This window comes from Pleurodeles waltl, chromosome 6 (assembly GCF_031143425.1).
Source record: "Pleurodeles waltl isolate 20211129_DDA chromosome 6, aPleWal1.hap1.20221129, whole genome shotgun sequence".
NCBI lineage: Eukaryota > Metazoa > Chordata > Amphibia > Caudata > Salamandridae > Pleurodeles > Pleurodeles waltl.
Genome location: NC_090445.1, coordinates 409,367,849 through 409,394,697, shown reverse-complemented (window position 1 = coordinate 409,394,697; position 26,849 = coordinate 409,367,849). Strand labels below are relative to the sequence as shown.

Here is a 26,849-nt window from a genome sequence, read left to right as displayed (position 1 = left end):
GGCACACGAAGACAATATTCCAAAACTCAAATTCCCAACACGTCTGCAAGAAAAAGGAAGATTTGTTTGTCGGAACAACTGTATTATTCTATGACATCTCTCTGAAACAGGAGACGCTGGAAACATCTGGCTGTGTAACATGTGTCCGCGCGTGTCCCTGAGAGAACCAGCAGCCCGGGACCGACGTGTCACCGCTCGAGCCCCTGGCGTAATGAACCCCAAATGTGAGACGAATGGGCTCTCGCGCTACCTGCCCGACGTCTCATGCCAATGAAGTACTCCTTAGGGGAGGGGGGGGGGTGGAGTGAGTCATGGAGGGGGGCTTGAAAGACTGGGTTGGAAGAACCCAACGTGTAACAAGAGTGGTTCGAAGGATGGGAGACTGGGACAAGAGGATAGGAGGAGGGTGAAACTTAGCGAGGATGAGAAAGGAGGCGCGAGAGGCAGAGGGGCGGGCTGCAGCCCGTTTCTCGGAAAACACATGCTCAGGCTGAGAGTTTATAAGGCGGAGCGCGGAGCTCAGTGTGAGCACTGCAGCCGGATCCCCCGAACTTACCGGAGCCCCTCCAAGGAAACAAGGACCCCCGAGCACATAACACCGAGACCCCTTCGGAACTGTCCAACAAGCAGGGCTCTCACGGACCCACCAGCACACACTGTTAAACCGTCAGCCCTGCAGAACCCTCAGGAGCGCCCCAAACCCGGAAAACCTCACAAAAGGACTCTGTCACACCCCCCACAACCCGGAGCCACAAGCAAACCGTCTACTCGGAACCCAGAAATCAGGACCCTCCGGAGCCCCTTGCACACTTTCTTCATGGACCACAACACCCAGGACCGGCGGAGGAGCCCCCCAAAGGTGAGTCCGGATGGGCTGCATGGGGCAGGGCGTTAGTAAGTGTCCTTCGCGTCTGTACTGCGATCCCGTGCAGAGTAAAGGAAGTCTGTAGTGACCTTGAGGTCCGTACTGTAATATGGAGTACTGTGCAGAGATGTTCAAATCGGTGCTCCAGCTGCACATATATCCGCGCTGTAACAACGCAATCTATCTTGCAAAGTAGTGATCCGTGCTGCAGCGCAGTGATCTGAACTGCTTTATAGGGATGTCTGGTGTAATAACACTACCTGTGCAACAGAACACCCACGTGTACTGTAATTAAGGGACATAGGTTGTAAAGTTGTCACGTGTGCTGTAATATGCGCCCTATGCTTTAATACTCGGGATCTGCACTGTAGTACAGCATATGGATATGTGTTGAAAGGAATATGTGTTGTGGTGACGCGCAGACCTGTGTTGGAATACCGTTGATCTGTGCTGCATTGATAGAGATATATGTTGTAATACCAGGATCTGTGCTGTAACACGGTACTGCGGTGTGCCGGTTGTTGACGGGGCATTGCCTGCCTGGGATATACCACCTTTTGTGTGATATAGCGGTGTTTCTGTGATTGTACGGCCTCTTCTCTTCTTTTCGCTTTGATATATAGCTCTGCTCGTTATACGCACCACTTGCTTCTCTGACACGCGACTCTTTCTGCAGTTTAACAGTATTCTCGGAGATATCTCACACTGTGCTCTAACATATTGTTCGCTGCTGTGACATAATGCTCTTTTCTGCGCTACATCACTTGTTATTGAAACCTAGCACTTTTTCATGTGATATGCACTCTTCGTGCTTGTGATGTACACTGGCTTCCGTGATATAGTGCTTACGGACTTGGGATGTCACATCTTGCTGTGATATGCTGCTTGTTGCTATGATATGCCGCTGTATGACGTCATATACCGCTCTTGTCTGTCACATATCGCTTGATACGGTATCATGTTACTTGTTGAATGTTGTACGCCTTTTCTTGCGATATACTGCGTGCTCCGATATACCGCTTTTTTTTGGCATATCTGCAGGGTACACAATGGGTGATTGTGTGGTAAAGTCCAACACTGCCATCGATGAAGTCTAGACAATAGTAAACAAAAACACCGAAGGCCAAGTGGCCTGGCAACGTCAACAATAACCACAGCTGGCTCCCTTCGACAGGTCACCCTTATTCATCTTTTAAGTTGCATATTTATCTAGGTGCACTTGGAATGCAGGATGACAACTGACGCTTTATAAAATACCTAAATACATAAATAAAATGTTTTTTTTTTAATTGGCACTTATTCATTTAAAACAATAAATAAACTACTGGGCCATACTGATTGATTAACTCCAGTAAAAAGGAAATAATTATTTTCATTGTTTTTAAATGCCTTCTGTTAAATCTAGAGATTTTTGAAGCTTCTGCCTGCAACATTCAGCAAATAATGGATCCTGGTTGCAATTGGAATCTTCAGGGGTGTTTACCTCCCACAAGAGGGAGCTAATTTAACAAAGGACAATGGTAAAACGTAGCAGTATGGTTTGGCTCGTCATTATTGAAACGCACTGTCATGCTTAGTTAGACTAATTAGCCAGTGGCAAAGAAATTTGACTGAGACTAGACCTCCAGTTTGATATTTCCAAATTGAAACCACTGCTTTTGTGTAAGGAATGTTTTCAGACATGTACGCATCTGCATTGTATTGCAGATGTGTATATGTCTGAAAACATTGGCACTATGACATAGGGTTGTTTCCTGCGATTTAGGAATTGTTGGTGTACTATACTATACTTTTCTAGGATATGTCACTTGTTGCTGTGATATATATGTGTGTGTGTGTATATATATATATATATACACGCACACACATATACAAGCACAATCATGCAGCTCTTCTCAGAAGTATTCTATCATGCACCACCTGCTGCTATGATATGCCACACTTCCATGCGACATCTCGCGAGTTGCAGTGATGTGCCAGCTCTTGCCATGATGTACCGCTTTTCACTGTCACATGAAGCTTTTGCTGTAAGATATTGCTTCATGCTTTGGTGTTTCGCTTCAGTTTATTTTCCTATCTTTGGTGGTATATAGGATATACACCTCACGATGTAATATGTAACTCGTGTTCTGTAATACACAGTTCTGTGCTTTGATATACAGACTGTAATATGCATGGCTGCGCAGTGATACCAAAAGCTAACAATATGCAGGGAAGGCTGTGCATTAAGGTAAAGAATTGGAGAATACCCGAGCACCTGCAATGCACAGTGACTCATTCTGCAAGACTAACATACAGATGTGTAGTGTGCATAGCTGCACTACAGCACAGCAGTATGCATGGCTATGCCGAGACATACAGACTGCAAAACACGGACGTCTTACTATAGGGAGTTGTGGTATACTTGGATCTTTAGATACTGAACTTGGGTGTATTAAGTTGAGCAGTAATACTCAAAGCTGCAGTATGCATGGGGGGCTGTGCCGTAACATTAAGGCCGCTGTCATGCATAATGGCATTTGCTGTAATTTCAAAGGGTTGTTATGTTGTAATATAAAGAATGGCATTATACGTGTATCCTTGTAATATACTGGGATGCGGTATACATGGCCTTTGCTGTAATACCGAAGGGTAGTAATGTTGTAATTTAGAGAACTGCATTATGCGTGTATCTGTGTAATCCGCATGTATCTGTGTAATCCGTAGAGCTGCAGTATGCATGGGTAGCCGTGCTGTAACACGGAGACCAGTGTCATGCACAATAGCTTTTGCTGTAATATCAAAGGATGGTTATATTGTAATATAGAGAACTGCATTGTGTGTGTAGCTGTGTAATATAATATGACTGTGACTGTGCTGTAACACGAAGACCGCTGTCATGCATAATGGCCCTTGCTGTAATATCAAAGGATGGTTATGTTGTAACATAAATAACGGCATTATGCTTGTATCCTTCTAACATACTCAGATGCAGAACACATCGAAGGGTGGTTACGTAGTAATGTAGAGAACTGCATTATGCGTGTATCTGTGTAACACACAGAGCCGCAGTATGCATGGGTGGCTGTGCTGTAACACGAAGACCAGTGTCATGTATAATGGCCTTTGCTGTAATACAAAAGGATGGTTTATGCTGTAATAAAGAGAGCTCCATTATGCGTGTATCTGTGTAATATACAGAGATGCCGAATACATGGGTGGCTGTGCTGTAACACGAAGACCGGTGTCATGCATAATGGCCTTTGCTCTAAAACCGAAGGGTGGTTATGTTGTAATGCAGAGTACTGCATTGTGCGTGTATCTGTGAATATACAGAGATGCAGTATATATGGCTGTCGCATACACTGTAATTATGCAATTGTGCAGCAACGGCGAATTTCGCATAACTGAAGTTTTGCCACATTTCCCATATAATCCATCATGTGCGCATAATCTACAGATGTTAACAAAAAATCTTTCTAGCTCAAGCGGTTCAAAACTCAGTAAAAGCGCAGCAATATGCCTTGCGTAAAATCTTTCTAGCTCAAGCGTTCAAAACTCAGTAAAAGCGCAGCAATATGCCTTGCGGCGCATTGGAAGGCATTTTGAAATGGTTGAGTGGTCACCTTTCTGTAGGTTATTGCTATATTTGGGTTTTAAACTCGTACTAATGAGGTACAACTAATGCCCAGGCAGTGTTAAGTTTAAAAATGAAGTAGTACTATCAAAAAATGTTGCATTATGCCGCATAATGTGCCTTTTCTTGCCGCATAATTTACTCAACCCTCCTGCATAATGCCAGTGGCCCTGGGTATACGACACACAGCTGTACTATGCATAGAAGGCTATGCTGTAGTATTCAGAAATGAAGACCACATGGGTGTGCCCTAACCTACAAGGCTGGCTGTGCTCTAACAAACGGAGCAGCAGGATGCGTGGCCGTGCGTAACATACCGAGCTGAATTAAATACAGCTGCGTAGTTATAAGCATGGGTTTAAAAAGAAACCGAGAGAAAGTTGCAAGAAAGAGTCATGGTCGCTACATGCATTTACCATCCTATGATAGGGGCGAGCTGAAGGGCAGATATTAAACCTAGGCAGCCGACAAGGCCTGGCTGACCTAGGTACACCAAGCCGGTGGTTATTTCCTCATCTCCAAGCTCTTTTAGCAACAAATGGCCTGAAATATCTCCATCCCTTGGCATGCAAGCGTGTGCCAGAGCGCAGTGAACAGTTTAAGCCAGCAGCGCCCCCCTGGACAGAGCTGAAAGTGAAAGCAGCCGTGAGGCACTGAAGCACTTGAGCTGGAGAGAGGCTGGAGGCGTCACCTTTAATCTCCGGAGACAGCGTGTGGGTTTCTGGGTCGGATGAGCTTGGACTCATAGTTTATTATTGTGTTTGTTTATTTTTGCATTTTTCTGTACTGCAAACATGGCCAGAGGGCCGTCGAGCGCTTTACCACAGAGTGGGAGAAGTATTCTCAGTCACACACCTCGGAGTGTCCGCTTCCACGTGTCGGGCACGTGGTCAGCAGTGTGGCTTGTCCCGGAGGCCTTTATCTGTGCTTGGCACGGAGAGTCGCGCAAAGCAGCCCTCTAGCTGGTAAGGAACAGAGTACATCACTGAGAAGAAAGGTCCATAGTGCCTATTCTTCCGTTTAACAGACCCAAACATTTACTAAACGACGCAGTGGCCAGATTGCGCCGCCCATCAGATAGAATTACAGGAGACCAGGAGACACCTCCATGAACCACTCCTTCATGGTACAAAGTGGGCGTCAAATCCGAGGGTGTTACAGTGCTGAACAAAGAGTGGAGAGACGGAGCACGAGAAAGAAAGTAAAAAAGCTGAGAGTAGGAACACGCGGAGGTCACCAAGGGTGAAGTCTGTGATTAAGTAAGACACAGAGGCTGTGCCAAGTGTGGAGAAGTTCTCAGAGGTGCTGGTGGGTTGGTCAGGAGCCGTGCGCTGCGAGCGAGGGAGTGCGAGCGACTGAGGAGGTTTCAGCATTCCCAGAGCATACAACAGACCTAGCTGCCTCTTGGTGATTCACCACAGCACACACTGTGGTGCACACCGCAGCTCATGGCCAGGCAGACACCCTGCTACAGTATTCTCACTCGGTAGGTGACACCGTCCGATTTCACCAATCACCCTGCGAAGAGGCAACATCCTGGTCCTAAGCATATCCGATTCTAAACCAAAGTATCTGTTTCTAGAAAGAGTCTTATCAGAAAATGGAAACATCTGAGGGAAATGTCTCATGGGGTCAAGTTCCTGAAGATTTGACTTGGCTTCCTTAGTCTAGGGATACAGATGTGGGCCAATGTAGGGGATTGTGTCAGAAAGTATAAGGAAGACAAGGAAGATCTTCCGAGGGGTTGTGGGGCGACTGGGCACCGCCAATGTGTGTGCAGCAAAAAAGAGAAAGAAATACAATTGGTAGACTGCTTAAAGGGAACTAAGGAGATTGTCTACAAACACAGAACTGGAAGGAGGAAAAATAAGTAGTCTGACCTTACAGTGGAAGACAAGAAACCCGTCAAACCGGAATGGTGGCGGAAACCCTGCAGGTGAAGACATTGACACTGGAGCTGAGAGCAGAAATGAAAGAATGTGAGGAAGCATAGAAGGAAACCTGTCAGAGGAAGAAGGCGACGGGGAAAGTCTAAACATGTGTGGACTTTCTGTGGCACTGTAACTCCACACTGACCATGTGAAGGACACCACAGACTAACCTAAGCCCTGGCAAGCCTGGCTATTTGCATTCTAGACCCACATTTTCTTTCCTTCTCCTGTTAGATGTATGTTAGTTCATTTTTTGTGAGAACTGTCCTAGCTTTAAAGACTGTGCTCTCTTTGGGACCTGAGGGCAGTATATTATACTGCACTCCACTTTGCTTCCACACATTTCTCAGTTGCTCACATGCACAGTGTTATCCTCCAGTGACATCAGTGCTCATTAGGTAAACCTTGCCCTTGTTTCTGTCCAAGCATCGAGGTCAGAATCTGAATAATCCGCTCACTCCAGGCTCACCTTTCTTCATCAGTGAACGCTTCAAGGGATGACTCAGCCTCTCGCCCTCTTGCACTTTCTTTAGTCTGCTGGATTAAACCAACTGCATGACAACTAACTACCTATCGATCAAATATCGAACAATGCTTTTTATTATGAATGCAATGCTGCATTACTATCGTAGTCCTAGGCATCTCATGGAACCCACTACATTCTTCCGTTTTTTGTTGTCTGATAGGAGATTTATGTTGTGCAAGCCAGGTCTAAGTGGCCCTGGGTCCCAGGTAGGCATCTAAGTGCTTTGAAGAAAAGACAGCAATCAAATCACCTACTTGACTTCACTTTCATAGGGTCAACTGAACGAAGCAAAACCAAAGAGCAATACAGATAACTCGCGCTCACACTGCTTTAGGGTTTTTGGATGCCATTGTGCCAGGGTGTGCGCTAGGATTTGTGCCACGAAGTGAGATGTACAGATTTTGTGCCCGTGAACACCGAGGTGCTGGTATTGTGCCAATGTTTGCCGGATTATATTGTTACATGTTTTTCTGAAGAACAGGCTGGTACTGTGCCAGGCGGGTAGTGTGCCACATGCTGCGCTGGGAGTTATGCGCCCGTTGGAGCTGTGAGGCACCGTGCCAGTAGGCAGGGATGCGCCGTGCCGAGGTTCAGTGATGAGCGCGATGGGATTCTGCCAGCATGCAGTGACGGCACTGTACTAGGTTGGTTGTATGCCTGTCTCGCTAGGCACGGTGACCCGTCCATGCCTCGCACGGGGTGTGCCATAGGCGCAGCGGCTGAGCTCCAGTGTGCTTTGAGAGTTAAGTGCCAGGAAGCCTCAGCTAGGCCCCTGGGGAGAGGCAGGCTTCCTCACGCCCCCGCAGTGCACAAATACTTCAGTTACCTGCAAGCCAAGACTGGGCTCCCGCCACTCAGGCCTGTCACGTGGTGCGCCTGGGCTGGGAGCAGCTTAGGACGTTCTCAGAGCAAAATCATTGTGACTTCAGGGAGGGCTGCAGGGAAGGGAGAAGTGGGGGTGCGGGTACTTGATTGTTGAGGTGCAGGGAGCGTGGGTGTTCATACTGATGTTGCCTGGTGTACAGAAGGAAGTTGGTGTTAAGGGAGGGCAGAAGAGGACTGGGTGCAGGGAGCGACAAGTGAGCAGGGGGGCAGACACTGGGTGCAGGGAGCGACAAGTGAGCAGGGGAGCAGACACTGGGTGCAGGGAGCGACAAGTGAGTAGGGATGCAGACTCTGGGTGCAGGGAGCGACAAGTGAGCAGGGGTGCGGACACTGGGTGCAGGAATTGACAAGTGAGCAAGGGTGCGGACACTGGGTGCAGGGAGCGACAAGTGAGCAGGGGTGCAGACACTGGGTGCAGGAAGTGACAAGTGAGCAGGGGTGCAGACACTGGGTGTAGGAAGTGACAAGTGAGCAGGGGGACAGACACTGGGTGCAGGGAGCGACAAGTGAGCAGGGATGCAGACGCTGGGTGCAGGGAGCGACAAGTGAGCAGGGATGCGGACACTGGGTGCAGGGAACGACAAGTGAGCAGGGGTGTGGACACTGGGTGCAGGGAGCGACAAGTGAGCAGGGATGCAGGCACGGGGTGCAGGAGCAGGGATGCAGACACTGGGTGCAGGGAGCGACAAGTGAGCAGGGGTGCAGACACTGGGTGCAGGAAGTGACAAGTGAGCAAGGGTGCGGACACTGGGAGCAGGGAGTGACAAGTGAGCAGGGATGCGGACACTGGGTGCAGGGAGTGACAAATGAGCAGGGATGTGGACACTGGTTGCAGGGAGTGACAAGTGAGCAGAGATGCGGACACTGGGTGCAGGGAGCGACAAGTGAGCAGGGATGCAGACACTGGGTGCAGGGAGTGACAAGTGAGCAGGGATGCAGACAGTGGGTGCAGGAGCAGGGATGCAGACAGTTGGTGCAGGAGCAGGGATGCAGACACTGGGTGCAGGGAGTGACAAGTGAGCAGTGGTGCAGACACTGGGTGCAGGGAGCGACAAGTGAGCAGGGGTGCATGCACCGGGTGCAGGGTTCAACAAGTGAACAGGGGTGCAGACACTGGGTGCAGGGAGCGACAAGTGAGCAGGGATGCGGACACTGGGTGCAGGGAGCAACAAGTGAGCAGGGGTGCGAACACTAAGTACAGGGAGTGACAAGTGAGCAGGGGTGCAGACAGTGGGTGCAGGGAGTGACAAGTGAGCAGAGATGCGGACACTGGGTGCAGGGAGCGACAACTGAGCAGTGGTGCAGGCACTGGGTGCAGGGAGCAACAAGTTAGCAGGGGTGTGGACACGGTGCAGGGAGCGACAAGTGAGCTGGGATGTGGACACTGGGTGCAGGGAGCGACAAGTGATCAGGGATGTGGACACTGGGTGCAGGGAGCAACAAGTGAGCATGGATGCAGACACTGGGCGCATGGAGCGACAAGTGAGCAGGGATGCAGACACGGGGTGCAGGAGCAGGGATGCAGACTTTTGGGTGCAGGGACCGACAAGTGAGCAGGGATGCGGACACTGGGTGCAGGCAGCGACAAGTGAGCAGGGATGCGGACACCGGGTGCAGGGAGTGACAAGTGAGCAGGGATGCGGACACTGGGTGCAGGGACCGACAAGTGAGCAGGGATGCTGACACTTGGTGCAGGGAGCGACAAGTGAGCAGGGGTGCGGACATGGGTGCAGGGAGTGACAAGTGAGCAGGGATGCAGACACTGGGTGCAGGGAGTGACAAGTGAGCAGGGAGGCAGACACTGGGTGCAGGAGCTGGGATGCGGACACTGGGTACAGGGAGCGACAAGTGAGCAGTGGTGCAGACACCGGGTGCAGGGAGTGACAAGTGAGCAGGGATGCGGACACTCTGTGCAGGGAGTGATAAGTGAGCAGGGATGCAGACACTGGGTGCAGGGAGTGAGCAGGGATACAGACACTGGGTGCAGGAGCAGGGACGCGGACACTGGGTGCAGGGAGCGACAAGTGAGCAGTGGTGCAGACACCGGGTGCAGGGAGTGACAAGTGAGCAGGGATGCGGACACTCTGTGCAGGGAGTGATAAGTGAGCAGGGATGCAGGGAGCGACAAGTGAGCAGGGATGCGGACACTGGGTGCAAGAGGTGACACCACTCGCCGGCCTCCTGTACCAACCACCAGGCTGACGGTTTTATGTTTTTTCTCCACAGGTGCAGATGGGGCTGCCTGCACTCCTCCGTATCACCTGTATTCTGAACTTAGTGCTTTCAGCATCTGGAAGTAACTGTGGTAACATAATCACCCCCACGCATCTGGCCTTCATGGAAGATCTGGTGAGTGCGCCCCGGCGTCACATGGCTACATCAGCGCAGTGCGTGAGTGCACGTACTCTCTCCCGAGTACCTCTCTGCCCCTCAGAAGTGCAGATACTCACCCATTAAGAGTATTTCCGCCCTGCTGAGAGGTACTAGTACTCTACCTCTCAGATGAAAGGAGTCCAGGTACTTGGTACCTACAGGCTTCTTGTGGCCCCAGCTCTGCCAGCCCGCAGATATGAGGTCACCCGAGGAGCCACGAAGAATGCATTTGGTAATCTGAGCTGACCACAGGAGTCATGGGCCCTTCAGAGGGAAAGCTGAGGCTATCTCAGGGGCTGTGCCCAGTGCATGTGAGGAAACATCAGACTCAGGGCTGTCTTTAGGGGGGCAGGGAGTTAGCTGATTATGTACGAGAGGTTAAAGTAGTGCCGCCTGTTGAAGAAGGAGGGTACTGGGCACAGGGGGAAGGCAAATTTCAAAGAATGTAGGAACTAAATGGAACTCATATCTGCTACTGTAAATTCCACTGTTATTTAGCGCTACTATTTTTTATGACCATTTTCATAGTTATTTTTCCTAATATCACTTTATAGAGTAATTGATTTAATGCTACCATTGTATTTAATTACACATTAACATTTCAAGTTTCACTTGTGTTCTTGAATGACTCAAAAACAACCTCACTTTCGTCTTGCTTGACGAAACTCTTTGCTTTCGGCATCTGCACCCAACTGATCACATGTCCTTGTGGAGGATGAGAATAACATGTCAGTTTGCTTCTCTTTTAGATTGGCAACCAGCCACAGACCTCCTGCAATGTCACCTTCAGCTTCGTGGATTTGCCAAACATGGTAAGTGACTTCTAAGATTCTGGCTGGATGCTGGGTCTGGATGAAATAAGAGGAGGCGCTTTATTAATACGGAGGAGTTTCCTGGCATAGTGCACTATGGAGTTCTATGAGACCACCAGGTTGTTCTCGTTCATACCCTCCCCTGATATAGTGCACCTGTGTGTATTCTTCAGTTTTGTGAACAGGCCAGACTTGCTGTGAGTAATTTGGGTCTACCTCACATTAAGTGTGAGGTATGCCCCCTTTGTTGAGCTTTTTTTGTGATGTTTATGGATGACCATGTCTTATGTAGGTAAGAGTGGGCTCATCATGTGATGCCTTGCCTCTTCCTGATGAGGTGGTGGTCTTTCTATTGTGGAGACTGGTCCTAGTTGTGTAGGGTGGTTTCTACCATCTCATATTTTTAGAGTGACTTTTCTTTTCTTAGAAGTGCCCTGTTCTTGTTTTGAGAGTATCCTTGATTTGTTGGATGTGTTTTGATACTGTTAATTATGTTTTAAGCTGTTGAGGGAAAGTTTGCCCTATTTAGAAAAGGATTTCGTTGTTGAAGGCAGTCTCCTCTTGCTGATGAGAGCAACATTGTGTTGATGAGGGTAATCTAGTTCTTTGACGTTTGTCAGCTCTTGTTGAGCATGGTCACCTGTTGTTCAATGCCAGCTTGTTTTGTTGAGTGCTGACTCTTCAGATAAAGGCTGTTCTCGTCTTCTTGAGAGCGGTCTGATCCTGTTCTTGATGGTGGTCTGGTGTTGTGGGGTGAAGCTTTTGTTGTTGAGAGTGGTCAGACGTTTTTGAGGAATGTTGAGGGTGATATTGTGTTGTTGGGGTTGGTCTCTTCTTACTGAGTGTGGACTAGTGCTAATACGAGCAGCATTTTGATATTGAGGGTGGCCTTGTCATTTTAAGGTTGGTTTCTTCTTATTGAATGTGGTGTTGTGTTGATGGAAGCCGACTTATTTAGATGAGTGCAGACTTGCCAGGATAAGGGTGGTCTCATCTTCCTAAGAGTGGTCTGATCTTGCAGTTGAGAGTATATTTGTGTCTTAGTGAGGCTTCGAGTCATTCATGATGGATTTGTCTTGTTGAGACAGGGCAGATATGCTAAGCATACAGTTGATGCCTTTTTTTTTTTGCTCAGCACGCAGATGACCAGCAGAAGGCATGTTATGTTCTTCGAGCCATTCCCTGGGTAGGGAGGATTCTGAAAAGACAGACTGCAAGCTATACCTCGAGCTCCACCAACTTTAACCACTCCAGCGAGCTGAAAAAATTATACGACAGTCTTCTTTCAGAGCACTGCCTTCGCAGAGATGAACGCTCCATAGGAGACCCAGAGGTGAGCAGCCGAGATACTGGTGAGAAAGGAGAGAGTGAGCACTAGAATTGTGAAGAGTGCTGCTATTTGTTTTCAAGGATCTTTTAATGGTTGTATATTTTTATTGTATTATCTAGTTTGATGTATTATGGCACATTTATGCTGACAATAAAGAAATAATTAACAGACTATCTCACAGTGGCAGTCCCAGTCCCCTCCCTACACACTAACCAGATCGCAAAATATTCATAGCCAATGAAACAATTTTGTGCTTCATTTTCTAACCCTGCTCTGTTGTACTTGAGTAATGGTTTGTGAATCTCCCTGCTTGACTGTTCTTGTGCGAGGCAGCATGCACACCTGACAACTGCTTTGTTGTGCTTCTATAAGATTATGTGCTCTCTTACCTGTTCTGGAAATTCACTGTGGTGAATATTGTCCTTTCCTTTCTCCAGAGATGTTCCCGAAAATATTCAATGAATTCCAGGGACATGCTAATGATGGTGAAGGATATCTTCACTATTACTAAGGATCTCTTGGTCAAAAAGCATGTGGAATGTGCTGACCCTTACGACACATGTGAGGACCTTGAGGACTTCGACGATGAAGAGGAGCCTGAAGCTACCACCACAACAGGTAAGAGCAATTTCTCTCTCTTACTGCCGCTCTTCTCTGCTCCATCTAAGGTCTGACCCACAAGTGTCACCAGTTACCTCTGGGCCCTTCATAGCTTGTCCACAGAGCAAGTTCAGATGTACCCTCACATGTCTGTGGGCACCTCCATTTGATGTAGCATCACTGTCACATTTCCAGGATCCTGAATCACTTGTCCAGGGGCACCGTTCCATGTCTAGAGGCACCTTCCCATGTCTGTTGGAGCCTCAATTGGTGTGGCGTTACATGTCCAGGATTCTGATCACACGTCGATGGGCATCTCCACAAGTCTGGAGAATCCCCATCTATCGAGGATCCCACTCACTTGATCATGGGCTCTGACAACTATATGTAATTACTATCACATGTATTGGGGCACCTCTGTGAGTGACACATTCAGATACTTAAGAGGGAAAGTTCTTTCATTAGAATGACATATATCTAGCCTCTGTGGCCAGTAGGCTCTCTCTAGACTGGCGTAAAGTACTGACTTTCAGCCAGAATGTAACATGTTCTTAGACTCTATGAGACCTGCTTCTTTGAGCTTCTGGATCCTTGGGTTGCATGGCTGACACCAGACATGTAGGGTCTTTCTATCCAAGTAATGGTGCCCATGTCTATCATGAAGTATGGTTTGAATAGTATACATGCTGGAAAAATGACCGAGTGAAGTTTTTCAACAGTTTGGATTATACTTTCCAATTCACCTAGGTAGGTGGTCAGACAGCAGCAGCATGCATGTGTTCTTCTGTCCCTGTATTCTCTTCCTTTCTCTTTTAATCTCCCCTTTTCTGTCGATCACCCTGTCACTCTTATTGTCCTTCTGCCTCTTTCTCTATCTTTCCCCCTTCACCGGCTGAACATCTTGTCTCCATTCCTGCTAGCATAGCCTGCTGCCTTCCCTTAGCAGTGTAAACCATTAGCCATGGTCTGTTACGTGTTCTGCTGGCTTCCTGTTTTTCCTTCATGATAATACTGCAAGTCTGTTCCTTCTTCTGACATATGGGGCAAGTGACTCTATGGCTTTCTGTCTGATTGTTTCAGGACCAACACAATGCACCTGCAGCTGCCTCATGTCTGGACCCACTGGCTCTCTCCTCATGCCTGTGAAACCTGATTCACCACAGCAGCATAGCAAGGACTCTACAGGTATGAAGGAGAAGATACCCACCCTTCACTTGCCTACAGTCAGCAAAGAGGGAGGGGTCAGGGTAGCCCGAACTACGCAGAACATCCCTAGGAGCCCTGAGAGCCTGAAGGCCCCCGATGTCCTAGAGAGTCATATGACATCCACAATAATTATGTCTGCATCCACGGCAGAGCCGGAACATGTATCCTTATTGGAAGCCCACAGGTCTGGGCTCCTGAGTGCAGAGATTCAAACAGCTTCTACACTTGTCTCATATCATCAGTCAGTATCCGGTTCAAACAAGAAGGTGCAGGAGGACCATGGATCCCAAGGGACTGATGATTCTTCTTTAGCTCTTGGTGTCGGACGTGGTCATATGTTTCATACCCAGGCAGAAGACTTCATATCTGGTTCCTCCACCACCTTGGTTGGGCCTAGTGCAAGGCCCAGAAGTGCTGTAACTAAAGAGGCTATCACTGAGAAGACATCAACAGAGGACTGGAGCTTTGACAGCAGAGAGCTTACTGTGTCAGTGAGTGAAAAGGCAGCAGCATCTCAGTCATCTACAGAGGACAGGACTATTTTCAGCTCGGAGGCTCCTGTGTCAGTGAGTGAAGAGGTCCTCTTTCATCACTCATCTACTGAGGACAGGGCCACTGTCAGCACAGAGGCCCATGCAACATACACTAAAGAGGCCGCCCTTCAGCAACAATCCACTGATGACATGACCATTGGCAGGTCAGAGACCCCCATGTATGTGAGTGAAGGGACTGTACTTCACCAATTAGCCACTGAATATACGACCACTATCTCCATAGAGGACTCTGAGTCAGTGCATGTAGAGGCTGACCCTCAGCAACCATCAACTGAGGATAACGTCATAGGCAACACCAAAGATTTACATCAGGAAACATCGATTGAGAAGAAAAATGGCCTCTCTGTCACTGCCACAGTGCTGGCAATGAACGATGATGACCTTCATAGAACATCTGTTCCTATGGACAGCCTTGTCAGTACAGAGGCCTCCGTTTCTGTAACTGAAGAAACTTCTTCTAATCCATTACCATCCAAGGAAAGCCCCTTTGGTAGTACAAAGGCAAGCAAGTTTGTGAGTGAAAATTCTGTCGTTCACAGGCCATCCTTCCTGGACAGTACCACTGGAAGTGCACAGATTCCATTGTCTGTAACTGACAAACAGGGTAGGGAAGTGCCAGACACTCCCAAGTCTAGCAGGTCCAGCACCGTCCTTCGTACGTCAGAGTCCACCAAGGCAACTCCGAGGCCAGAGATGGTTGTGGGCATTCAGCATGCACTGCTGAGGCCAGCAGCCCCTGGTGTGTTTCAGGGTAGAGGGGAAGGGATCCAGCAATCTGATGAAAGAGGGGAAAGTTCTGCTGGCCCACATCATGACTCTAACCTACTCCCTCTCTATGGCCCAGGACCAGACAAGCCTCCAATTCCAGAAGACGAAGCGTCTATCGGGCGGGCCCATGTGTACCTGGTGGTGCCGTGCATTGTGGGGCTCCTTTTGGCACTGAGTGGACTTCTCTACTACAGGCATCAAAACCAGGTAAGTTACTCTTTTAATGCTGCCTCCTCTCCCTTGGTTTTGTGAGTAGTTTGTTACTGTAGTGTTGTTGAGAGTAGCTGTCTCCACTGTGTAAATGTTGAGATACTGTCGCCATTGTCCAATTAATGAGAGAAACTGTCCTTGGGTGTGGCATAAGGTCAGGCTTGTCCTCTGCTGAGGTGAGGAGTCTCAATGTCAATCAAGATTTGTATACCTTCCATAATGCATACAAATGGCTGCTTTAAGGAATAGGTACTGCTTCAAGGCAAAGCGAGGTGTACAGTCACAGATCATTGCCAAAGTTAATAGACCTTCATAAAGGATCTTGTTTTAACTCTTTTTGAGGCAGAAAGTGATCTTGCTTCTTTTTAACTACTGCCAGCAAGGACTTTCATAGCTTGAGACTACCAGAGGTTTTTCTTTGCTCCTATTTCTGACTTTTGACAAATGCAATCAAATCAACATTGACTTGACAAGGGTATATCTCTAAAAGCCAATAATCAAAGTAGCAGCTGTATTTTGTGGACTATTTGTATATAGTAAGCCTTTGCTTATGGGATTGGTGTAGTACAAGCAGGAAAATTGCCTTATGTTTGACATCCAAGAATGGCAAGATATTTTGGCTACTCTAAATCAATAGTTATAATATTTTACATCACCCTATGTTGGCCTTTCCTTTTAGATCTTGTTGTTTCACTGCTGGTGCTGCCCATGTAGTTTACTTTAAAAAGGCTGGACACGTGATCAGGCTGGACACATGATCAGTGTTGCTGTTAGGACACCTATAACCAGATACAGGATCTATTGCCTAGCCCAATTCAGCCAAAGACTACTTTCTTCCTCTATACAATGTCCTGAAGGCAATCATGCACCTTTGAGGGCCACCTCCTGTTCTCTCCAGCTCTATGCTATCCCCATTTATCTGGAAACCTTGTTTGTACTGGCTTGTGGTTTGTCACTTTGTCAGGAAATGGGAGCTGGAGCTAGCACCACCACCAGATACCCAAGGCCATTGGTCACATTTATCATTGTGGAGCATCATTTACTCTGCCAAACATTGTGGTACCCCACATTTCTGTAGTTGGGATTAAAACCAGATTCCAGCCTCACCTGTATTGTATGCTATTTGAAAAAGATGCAAGCCAAGTTTGAACCGGCCCTTGGAAGCCAAGTGCTTCATCCTATTTCTCCATGCATTTGCTGTAGTCCACCTTGTTTGAGCTTGTCTACTAATTCAGGACCTCCATATGATCCAGTCAAATGCCGCAGTCTCTTTCGTATTCACCAGGGTTGTCTTTGTGGCATGACTTGGGACGAAGACTGGCTGGCTGCTATCCAACAGATCATTCATTATTTAATAAGTATTTCTAAGGTTACTAGGCCATTTCCTCATACAAATTTGTCAGGGTGGTAGTCGAGAGATGGGCTTGAAATGTAATGGGAAATTTGTTAGTTGAAGCATTTCCTATTGTCAGGTACCTGATATCATGTCCTCTGGTGAGTGATGGGGCATAGTCTCATGACGTAAAGCACCTTTTGATGTGATCGGAAGCATGTTCTCTTGTGAGCTGAGGCATGCGCTCTTCGGAGGTGAAACCTGTCCTTGTATAAATTCTTGTGAAGAATTTTAGAAGGGACACTCCCGTTACTGTAGGTGTTTTATATTAGGGTTTAGCTAATTTGAAAAGTTAGCCCCTACCATTGCAGAAACGTTTGGCAGGAACACAAAAGCCAGAAAATAATTTAACAGCATGTTCTCTCTCTGGGGCAGTGATACAGCATAACCAACCACACCCAGTGGCTTTGATACACACCAGAAACCATTACATGTAGGGTTGAACATTTCCTGCAGCTGGGAAATGAATGCACCAAGAAAATCCCAATCCTAGTGGCTGTGAAACTCCACTATGAACCTCATTGAGAGGTGCAACATCACAACTCCCAAAAACCATCACATTCGAGATTGTCAAATACAACAGTCAACGCTTTTCTCTGCAGATTCTTGGGGTTTCTTCTTAGAGGTGCCTTTTTTAAGTGGCTATAAAGGCTTTGCCAGTGATTGTTCTGTTGCACATATCAGCTCCTTGCAGGTTGTGTTCGTTTTGGAAGTATCAGGTTTCCACTTGCATTTTAAATTATCTATGTCTGGTATTTGCAGGTCGCTGAGATATGCGTCTTGGTTCCTGGTTGTGGTAGATAATGTGTATCTGGATTCCACCGCATGTTAAAGCAGTGTTTGTGTATTCTTCACAGGTCGTTAGGTTCTCTGTGTCTATACATTCTACAGTGCTGGATTGGTAGTTACCCAGTTACTACTTCTCCATGGCACACATTGTTTTTCAAAGGTTGTTGGGGTCTGTCCTTGGCAACATCATGGTGCTGGCTGTGGGTTTTTCCCATTACCCCACGCGTGCTAGATTTTACATTGTAAAATAATTTTTACTGATGGCTTCGAGTGAATCTCCTTTCTGTTAAATTACACATGTTGCTTCTTTGTAGGCTGTTAGAAGGCGTGGTGGGCCTGGGCATCTTTTAGTGATAGATCTGGGTGCGCCTGGTTTCCAAATAAATGTTAGACTGTGTGTGTATGTCTCTGCATCACAGGTTTTTGGAATCATTGCCCTGGCCCTGTAGGCTGAAACCTTAGACATTGAAGGCATGCCTACTTGCAGATTCCTCGCCCGCGTCAAAGAGAAAGACAGCACTGCTTGATTTTTGTAGGGTAGTTCGGAGGTTCATTTTTATTTTACACACTGTAAACACGTAAGCCATGAGTTGGAGAAAATCTTTTCTGGCAGCAGTGCTAACAGCAGTATAACATAACAAGCACAAAATCACACTGGATTGCACCATCTCGTCGTGAAACCGAAGTCACTGGTGTACACAATTGTGCCAACTGCCAAAACCACCCCAAAGTGCCCTCTGGCCACTTGATGAAGCGCTGCTATGACCCGCCATCAATACAAAAACACTGATGCCGACTCAGTGCTCCTACTCCATAAACCACATCAGTCACCCATGGGACAGCTGCCCTGCGAAAAACACCCCCACCTGCATCTGTGGAAAATGCAGGACTAGATAATTCTTCTTGGTCATGGATAGCATTTGAGTAAGCACTACTCCTACTTGTACCAACAAATAGCACTAAAGGGACACCATTAAAACACCTCTAACCCATGTAAAACAACCATCAGGAAATCAACATGATTCATTGAATCAAAACTCACGAATGTAATTACATAAATGGTCCGGGTGGGTGCGAGAACATAAGTTTGTGAGCCTGGTTCACTGGTAGCAGACTGAGAATTTGAACAAAAGGCCATACTGACCCTGTCATGAGTTTTAATCAGGTGCTTTTGACTAGTGACACTTCACAACCTGGAAGTAATTGGACCAGTGTGCAGACACCGGAAGTGGCCAATGCAGGTATAGAATGTTTTGATTTTCCGCGAGGAGGTCCATAATGACGCCCGTCTAAATGTGCTGCTCCTTATACTGGGGTTGTTATTCTCTTTCCACTAGAGATTAGTGCAGTGGAGATCTATGTGTCCGGGTCCCAAAAGTGCTGACTCAAACTGTATCCTGTTTCTCTATGATTGCTATATTTCCAGATCTCAATTCTTTTCTAGTTGTTTATTTCTGTATGCCCGGGGTTCTATCTTTCAGTGCTGACTTCAACTGTACCAGCTTCCCCATTAAAGTAAAACTGCACCAGTTGACTTTCCATGTGATGCTGGGATATGTGTGACTGTCCACCCTGGATTTCTATCTTTTACAAGCATCTGGTTTTCCAGTGATTTTCATGTAGCAGTTCTTCGGATCTCTGTGTCTGATTTTCTGCATTAATATATGTTCTTATACATAGTGTACATCTGGTGTGGTTGAAGCATCCGTAGAGGACTTTTAAGACTTAAGTGGCACAAAATATATTTTTTTTCTTTCCCAAACAGATTTTAAGACGAGAGCTACAGAGAGCAACCATCAGAACAGTGCCACAGGAGGAGAGGTGAGAAGAGTTACACTTGAACAGTGTCTATGCGGCCTTGCGTAGGGAACTCGTTACCGGAGATATTTATGTGCAATAGACAGAGATGTAGCTATGGTGTAATGAAACGTGAGGTCCCACCTGCAAAATACATGAAGGTTGGGCCCCCACGCAGGTACGGCTTTACCGCTGGTGGCGCCTGGTGCAACAGTCTTTTTTGACACCCCTGACCCTCCATTACCTCCTTCTTCACGAATTCTATTACTCCCACTCTCCAGCACTGACCCTCACCTTTCCATAGCCCCTCTGTCACATACATTTTGTTTTCTTTTTTGAAGCACTACTCAAAGTTCACTCAGTTTTGTGATCTGCATGGAACACGTTCTTTGCAGCAGGCACATTATCCCGCTGCGTTACCTTTTGATGAGTAAAAACTACCACTAGACAAAATTCAGATCTCTCACCAGCAGTAACATTAATCACCAGTTATCTTGATGTTTTTATTGTTGCCTGAAAACTGCTGAATCCACAAGGAAGTTCAGTGCTTCTAAGCCCATAAGTTATTTGTAAACACTGCGCCTGCACCAGTCAGTACACGTCCGCCCTAAAGCTGACCCTGTCCCCATGCTCCAGACCCGTTCAGGAGCTCAGGGGCCTGTTCCCAGTGCCTCAGGGGCCCCCAGAGCTCCGGGCTCCCCCCACTCTGCACAACAGGGGCTGCAGGGGCTATTGTTACACCACCGGGACGTGGGAAAAAGGCGTTGGAATGGAGCTAGTGGTGGAAAGAAAAGACAAAATGGAGACAGAGATGAAGAGTAGTGCAGAAAGGGGGGATGACAAAAGAAGAGTGGAGAGAGAGAGAAACAAAGACTTGGTGGGATGAGAGGCTGACAGAGACAGGTGGAGTCTGCGGTGAGAAGGAGGAAGATGGAGCTTGCAAGGAAAATTATGGAAGCGGACTCCGAGGGGCTATGGTGTGGTTGAGTAGCAGTAAGATTGAGATCTAGACAGTATGGGAAGAATGAAAGAAGATGGTAATTGATAGAAGGTTGGTAATGAAAATGGGACAGGAGGAGATGGTGTAGAGAGCAGGAGGTAGATGCCGAGACTGTGCGGGGGAGACAGTGAGAGAGACAGACTAATAGGGACAGAGACCGAAAGTGGGGCAGACTAAGGCAGACAGGTGGGAGTATAAAACCGAGAGGTGGGTGGAGACAGGGTGAGAAGAGGAAGGTGGAGACAGAAGAAGAGAGGAGAGAAAAAACAGAGCTGTAGAGGGGGAGAAGGAGGACACGATGAAACTAGAAGGAAGATGGAAGCACAGAGGGTAAACGCAGTGCTTAATTTGAGCCCGTGGTTTACATGCGGGGCTCCACCACTTATTTTTGAGGGCCAGGACTTATTTTTCTGACCCAGACATTTACTGCAACCGAAAGGCACGTATGGGAACGAGGAGGAAGAGAAAAACGAAAAAGCGCCATAAAGGGAGAAAGCAGAAAGCTGCAAGAGTGAGATGTAGGGGCCGGGAGTGTACTGAAATGGATTAAAGAGGCCCGGGATGGCTTCAGGATTACACTGCCTCAGTATTCCGTGCTCGCACATTTAATTGCAGCAGCCCCTTGTCTCAGAGGAGAGCTTTGGGCCCTTTTTTATGTACAAATTAAGCACTGGGTAACCGGAAGTTATAGGCTGGGCTGGTTGGAGACAGGTTTGGAGGTGGACATTTATGCAGCGAGGCGGAACAGAGACAGGGGTGAGGAGGCCAGATAAAGGAAGCAGGGAGTGGAGGTGCAGTTGGAATGGAGACAGGGGAGCAGAAGCAAACATAGAGGCTGATCAGGCGGAGAGAAGGAGGCATGGAGTGAAAATAAGGTATGATCACAATAGGGTGGTGGGGGTCGAGGTGGAAACTAAGGCGGTGGGCATGGGGTGTAGATAGAGAGGTTGAGGTGGGCCAGGAGAGACAGGGAGAGGGAAATGTAAATGGGGCAGTGTGGGATGGAGAGAGGAAAGGATCAAGACAGATGTGAGGGTAGAAAAAGGGAGCATATGGGCGAAAGGTGGTATAGAGGGTAGAGCTGGAGACTGCGCCACAAAGGGAGGACATGCAGGTGAACGTAGAAAGAACGCGATGGACATAAAGATAAGAAGGAAATAGAAGTGAAGGTAGAGAGGAGGGAGGTGGGCGGTAAGTTAAAGATGGAGGAATAAGTTGCCATTCCTAATGCCTTTTGTGGGAATATTGAGCTCCTGGGCGCAGGCCACCGTCAGGCACAGACTTTGGATTCAGTACTTCTTCCTTGTTTGGGGTAAGCTGCGGACTTAAGACCTTTGTCCTTTTGTCCCCTTAGGCCTCTGAACATGCTGCAGATGGTCCGGCTGGAGATGGAGGAGGATTGAGGTAAGCTATGAGCTTGTGAATGAGCCAGTCCATGTGTGGTAAGGGAGGGGGAGGGACGAGCGAGTCTATGATTGAGAGTGAGTCCAGTGGCGACTTCCAAACCACTAAAGGTCCAGCGTCTGCCCCGGTTATGTAATCCTTCCAGTACCTCCTGTTTCAGGTCCAGGAGGCTAGTGGAGCCCTCCAGCACCTCCCGTCCTGCCCACCCCCTGGACACCAGAGGCCTCCAGCACCTCCTTTATCCTTCCTCTTAGATCAGAGAACGTCTTCAGTTTCTATGTTCGTCCTCTGGTTATCTCTACCCAAAACTGTCTTAGGGCTCGCTTTGCCACTCTCCCGCAGCAGAAGGACGTGCACCCCATTTCAGCAGGGCAGCATAAAAGGCCAGAACCAGCATAATGAGCTAGAACACAGTTCAGCGCCAGAACCCAGCATAAACAATAACAACATAATAGAAAGGGTTGGAAACAGAGCAACGAGTTGCACAGACTGACTGCAGCCACTACCGCCTATGCCAGGGACTTCCCCCTCTACTTATAAACCCCTTCTTTACTTCAAAGATTTTGCTCACTCTACGCATGTCTTTTGGTGTTTGCTTATTATTATACGAAGTGCCTGGTCGTGTAAAAAAGTTGCTCTAACCCGCTCTATCTTCCCTTCCTTGCAGCTGCCATCTCACGGCTCGTGCTCAGAACAACGACGGTCGCGATGGCAACCACTCCTTCGAGATGAGAGCCGGCACCTTGATGCAGCCCGACCTGGGACACTGAATGGGGAAGTCACTTTGAGATCAACCTGCCATAGTGTTACCGCCCTCCCAATCCCATACACATTTTGGGAGGGCCTACGAGCAGAATCAGCAATGTGTCTTTGGGCGGAACACCACAATGGAGCTGTGAGCCTGTTCGAGGGCAGTGGCCTTGCCTCGTTTCCCAGGGAAAGACCATGCCCCACTAGCCCCAGGACTACTCTGGACAGACCTCTTTAGAAGCTTCCCTCCAAATGACTGTCAGGTCATTGGCCTGCTCCCTGGAACTGTCCGCTTCTGGGCCCAAGGACTTTCTGTACCCCAGTCGCAGTGCAGCGCCATCGGAACTGTATGTTATTTATATCTTCTCAGAGGGTGAAAAAATGTCACCCTGGTGTTTCAGCTTGGAGAGACTTGCCCAGGCAATGTGCTAGAATTCCAGACCGTGCTGTAGCTGCCAAGTCAGTCGTGCCGCGTCACACTACAAGGCGCAGGCGCACGACTTGCCCACAGTGGAGCGCGCTGGGGAAAAGCGTGCGCGACCAACCGTCCCCCATACTCAACAGCTGCAGACCGTCTGCGTATATTGCACTATCCTGGGAAATCAAGGGCCACACAGACTGGTTGTGTATGTTGAACCGATGCGGATAACTCTGGGAATCTACTGGCCGATCACGGACCGCAGGGTGGACGCACGTCTGAACACCCTGGGATATTTGTTACAGTAGATTGACTGCGTATGTCGTGTTTCGTTTGGAGTACTGAGGTTCGCTGCCCCACAGAATTGGCTGCGTATACGCACCCCTGGGCGTTATTCTGTTGACACTGATTTCTAGAGGTTTTATGATTGGATGCATGGGTGAAATATATTGCACTTTTTTGGAAGGTACGCATAGAATGGAAACTACAGAAAGGAAGGTGTAAAGGAGAAAGTAGAGCTAGAAACAGCTTACTGTTCAAACTGTTTTAGTCCCGTAGGAAGGTGGCTACTGCAGGAAATGAAAAAGTCGGGAAAAATACAATTACGTGACTAGAAAGTGAATTAAAAAAAGTAACACTGATTTTAGGTGCTGAGGGAAGCGGGGGAGGTGCGAGCTTACAGTGTGAGACCGGATGTACTGGCAACTAGTGGCAGCTCTCCTCACCTGTCAATGCAGACAACTCAAGTCCCTCTCACCTTGAGGAAGTCACCCTGACGGCAACGACCCTTCTCCATCCGGATCTTTCTGAAATCAAGACTTCATACTAGGGCTGTAGAATACCCTGCCCTTGTCTTTGAAGAGGGCCCAGTAACATACAATGTTTTGTTGGGGGAAGGATGCATGGTAAGACAGACCCTTTGACCCCTGATCACCCACAGAACTAGTCCTGTCAAGATGTGACACACACATGCTGAGCCCTATTTTGCTGCATCTTCTCTCCATCAACATTTAATTTCCAATAACGAAGATGAATAGGACCCCCACAAACCTCCGTGTCCACCTACTGACAAAGAAACCTTTACATATATGAGCTGTAATTGCCAGCAGTACCATAGATCCTCTCCTTCAGAAGGGTAGGTGGGACTGTGAATCTTGTCCATCAGAAGGATCAGTGGTACAGTGAGTCCTCTTTATCAGAAGGGTCAATGGTACAGTGGATCTTCTCCGTCATAAGTGTTAGTGTTACCATGTGTTCTCTCCGTCAGAAGGGTCAGTGTTATCATGCATCTTGTCTATCAGAAGGGTCAGTTGTTCTGCAGGTCTTCTCAGTAGTATCAAAGGTACCGTGGGTCCTCTGGATCAGGAGGGTCAGTGGCTCAGTGAGTTCTCTCAGAAGCATCCGTGCTACCATGTGTCCTATCAAAAGGGTCAGTGGAATTGTGAGTCCTTTCATTTAGAGGGTCAGTGCTTGTGTGGTCCTCTCCATTAGAATGGTCAGCGGCATTGTGGTTCCCTCTTTCAAAAGAGTCAATGTACTATTGGTTTTCCCCCCACACGTCAGTCCTCCCGTTGCCTAGCTTCGTAAATGTGTCGGCACTATAATGGGTTCCTCCCAATTAGAGTTATTAATTAGGGTGTCTTCTTCCCCATCAAAAGGGCCAGAACTAGAGTGGTTTTGTCCCTTCGTCTCAGCTGGATCAGTGGTACCTTGTGCTTCAGTGGTGTTCATGTGAAGCCCCTTCATGCCACCACTTTCAAAAGGAAAATATGTATGAGCCACTCTTGACCTCTAATCTAGGAAGAGCTGCCCATAGAAATCGTATTGGTCGAATAACTTGAAGTTGCTTAACATTTTACCAGAATCCATACTACCCTAATATCTGACAGAATAACTCTATGCTATAGTAGTATTTAAAGCGAATTAGAGTGTTTCCCATTCTTCAACAGGATATGCTGCATTGGACGAGTGCTGCCCTTAGAAATCTACATACTACACAGGACTTGCTACAGGAAAATAAGCGTTAATTCATAACATTGTAGGAAGAGTTGGTCGAGTTGCTGAGGAATGATAATGCTATTGAAGTATATTTGCTTCACACAAACTTGAGAGATCACCTCTTTCTCAGCATTAGTGAGAGCGTAACATCTGCATGAACAAAAGATGGGCTGGGAGGTGAGACTGATGGGAATGTTGCATTCCTCCATGCAGGCTTATTGGAGCGACATGTTTTATTCAAATGTTTCATAGGAATGCCCAAGGAGGTCCCCTTGTTGTAGAGGAACATTTTATGTTTCTAAAAATAACTTAATATACTGAGCTTGAGATGCACAGGCAAGGCACACTAATGAGGTAACCAGCACTCTGCTTTAACAACTAACCTCTCATTCAATCTCTCCAGCACTTGATTAGCCCCATCCCTGAAACCTCACCAGCCTCACACCACACTCAGCACAGCAGTTTCACCATTACCTCTATTGTGTTATTTTCCTCAAATACCAGCTCCCATGTCCAGCGACCCAACAACCGGTTCCTCAACTCATTCATCCAGCCAACTTTGAATTTACCCACTCTTCCTGTCATCTATCACAGTCCACCCAGCTGCCCATCCACTGGCCCTTCCCTTTAACGGGCCTTCACTAAACCCATCAACGGACTCTCCACACATTTATTTTGCCCATTTGTCTATTTATCCACCTGTGAGCCATCCAACCACTCGCACATTATCCCATTCCTCCTCATATCCGACCACCGACCCACCTACCTCCCCACCTTCTTTTCACTAGAAGCCGATTCCTGGTTCTCACCATCCGTTCATCATATTATCTACCCTCTGGACTATCCACCCATTTTGCCCACATTCATTCTCCATGCACGTTCCACCCCAACTTATCCTCCTGACCTGTGCCCTATACCAGACATTTCTTGCACACAAATGAATCACTTAGTATTGTACATGCACAAGCTGGTCTTGTGTCCTTTAAGTTTTTTTTAGCATTTGCCCTTTTATATATAGAGTAAAAATCTCTCTTGATGGGAAATTCATTTTGTGCCATCCCTTGAACTTTATTTTTGACAGTCAGTTTTTATATGTTAAATTGCAAATAGTTTTACAAAGATAATGTGCTGTATTTTAAATAATGTTTTATTTAAGAGGATATAAATGTATTGTATTAATATTTAATAAAACGTTTTATATGTTTTGTAAAAAGCTTGTGCTTGCTGGTGTGTCCTTTTTGCAGTGCAATTCCATCACAGCCGTCCATCATGTCCGTACAGGTGCCTCATTGGACGGTCTCGGCTTGGAGGATGTGTGGAAGAATCACTGCCTTAGTTGGCTCTATCAGGGAAGGAAAGTCTCTTGAATGTAGCCAATAGTATTACTGATTGAGACTGCATTGAAGAACAGGACCTTGGAGAAGCACAAAGTCTGCCTTGGGCCATCATTCAGAGAGTGCGTGAGGGCTGCAGGCAGTCCTGCCAGCATTCAGTGTTCAGTAAGAAGTTAAAATGGTCCAGTAGCCTCCTTGCCCAGAGGGAAAGCTGCTACTGGTACACTCAGGTCTCTACTTGGCGGTCTAAGTGACTCTGACCTTTTTATAATTATTCTATGGACTCAGCC

General features: G+C 47.5%; 1 protein-coding gene across 1 annotated transcript; it reads left to right on the top strand.

Moving 5' to 3' along the window:
- The first annotated feature begins 352 nt into the window (after positions 1-352).
- CSF1 (colony stimulating factor 1) lies at positions 353-26,438 on the top strand. The gene is made up of 9 exons (XM_069238343.1): positions 353-859; positions 10,050-10,172; positions 10,946-11,008; positions 12,144-12,341; positions 12,776-12,956; positions 14,019-15,673; positions 19,624-19,679; positions 22,010-22,059; positions 22,727-26,438. Exons 1-8 carry the CDS (start codon positions 482-484, stop codon positions 22,056-22,058), a joined length of 2,703 nt encoding a protein of 900 aa, XP_069094444.1. The 5' UTR covers positions 353-481; the 3' UTR covers position 22,059; positions 22,727-26,438.
- Positions 26,439-26,849: the final 411 nt, after the last annotated feature.

Excerpts from the sequence above, each read along its gene's own strand:
- CSF1 (XM_069238343.1), top strand. The coding sequence starts at position 482 with ATGCTCAGGCTGAGAGTTTATAAGGCGGAGCGCGGAGCTCAGTGTGAG. Across the intron at positions 12,342-12,775 it reads GCTCCATAGGAGACCCAGAG|AGATGTTCCCGAAAATATTC; the intron begins GTGAGCAGCCGA and ends TCCTTTCTCCAG. Across the intron at positions 19,680-22,009 it reads ACAGTGCCACAGGAGGAGAG|GCCTCTGAACATGCTGCAGA; the intron begins GTGAGAAGAGTT and ends TTGTCCCCTTAG.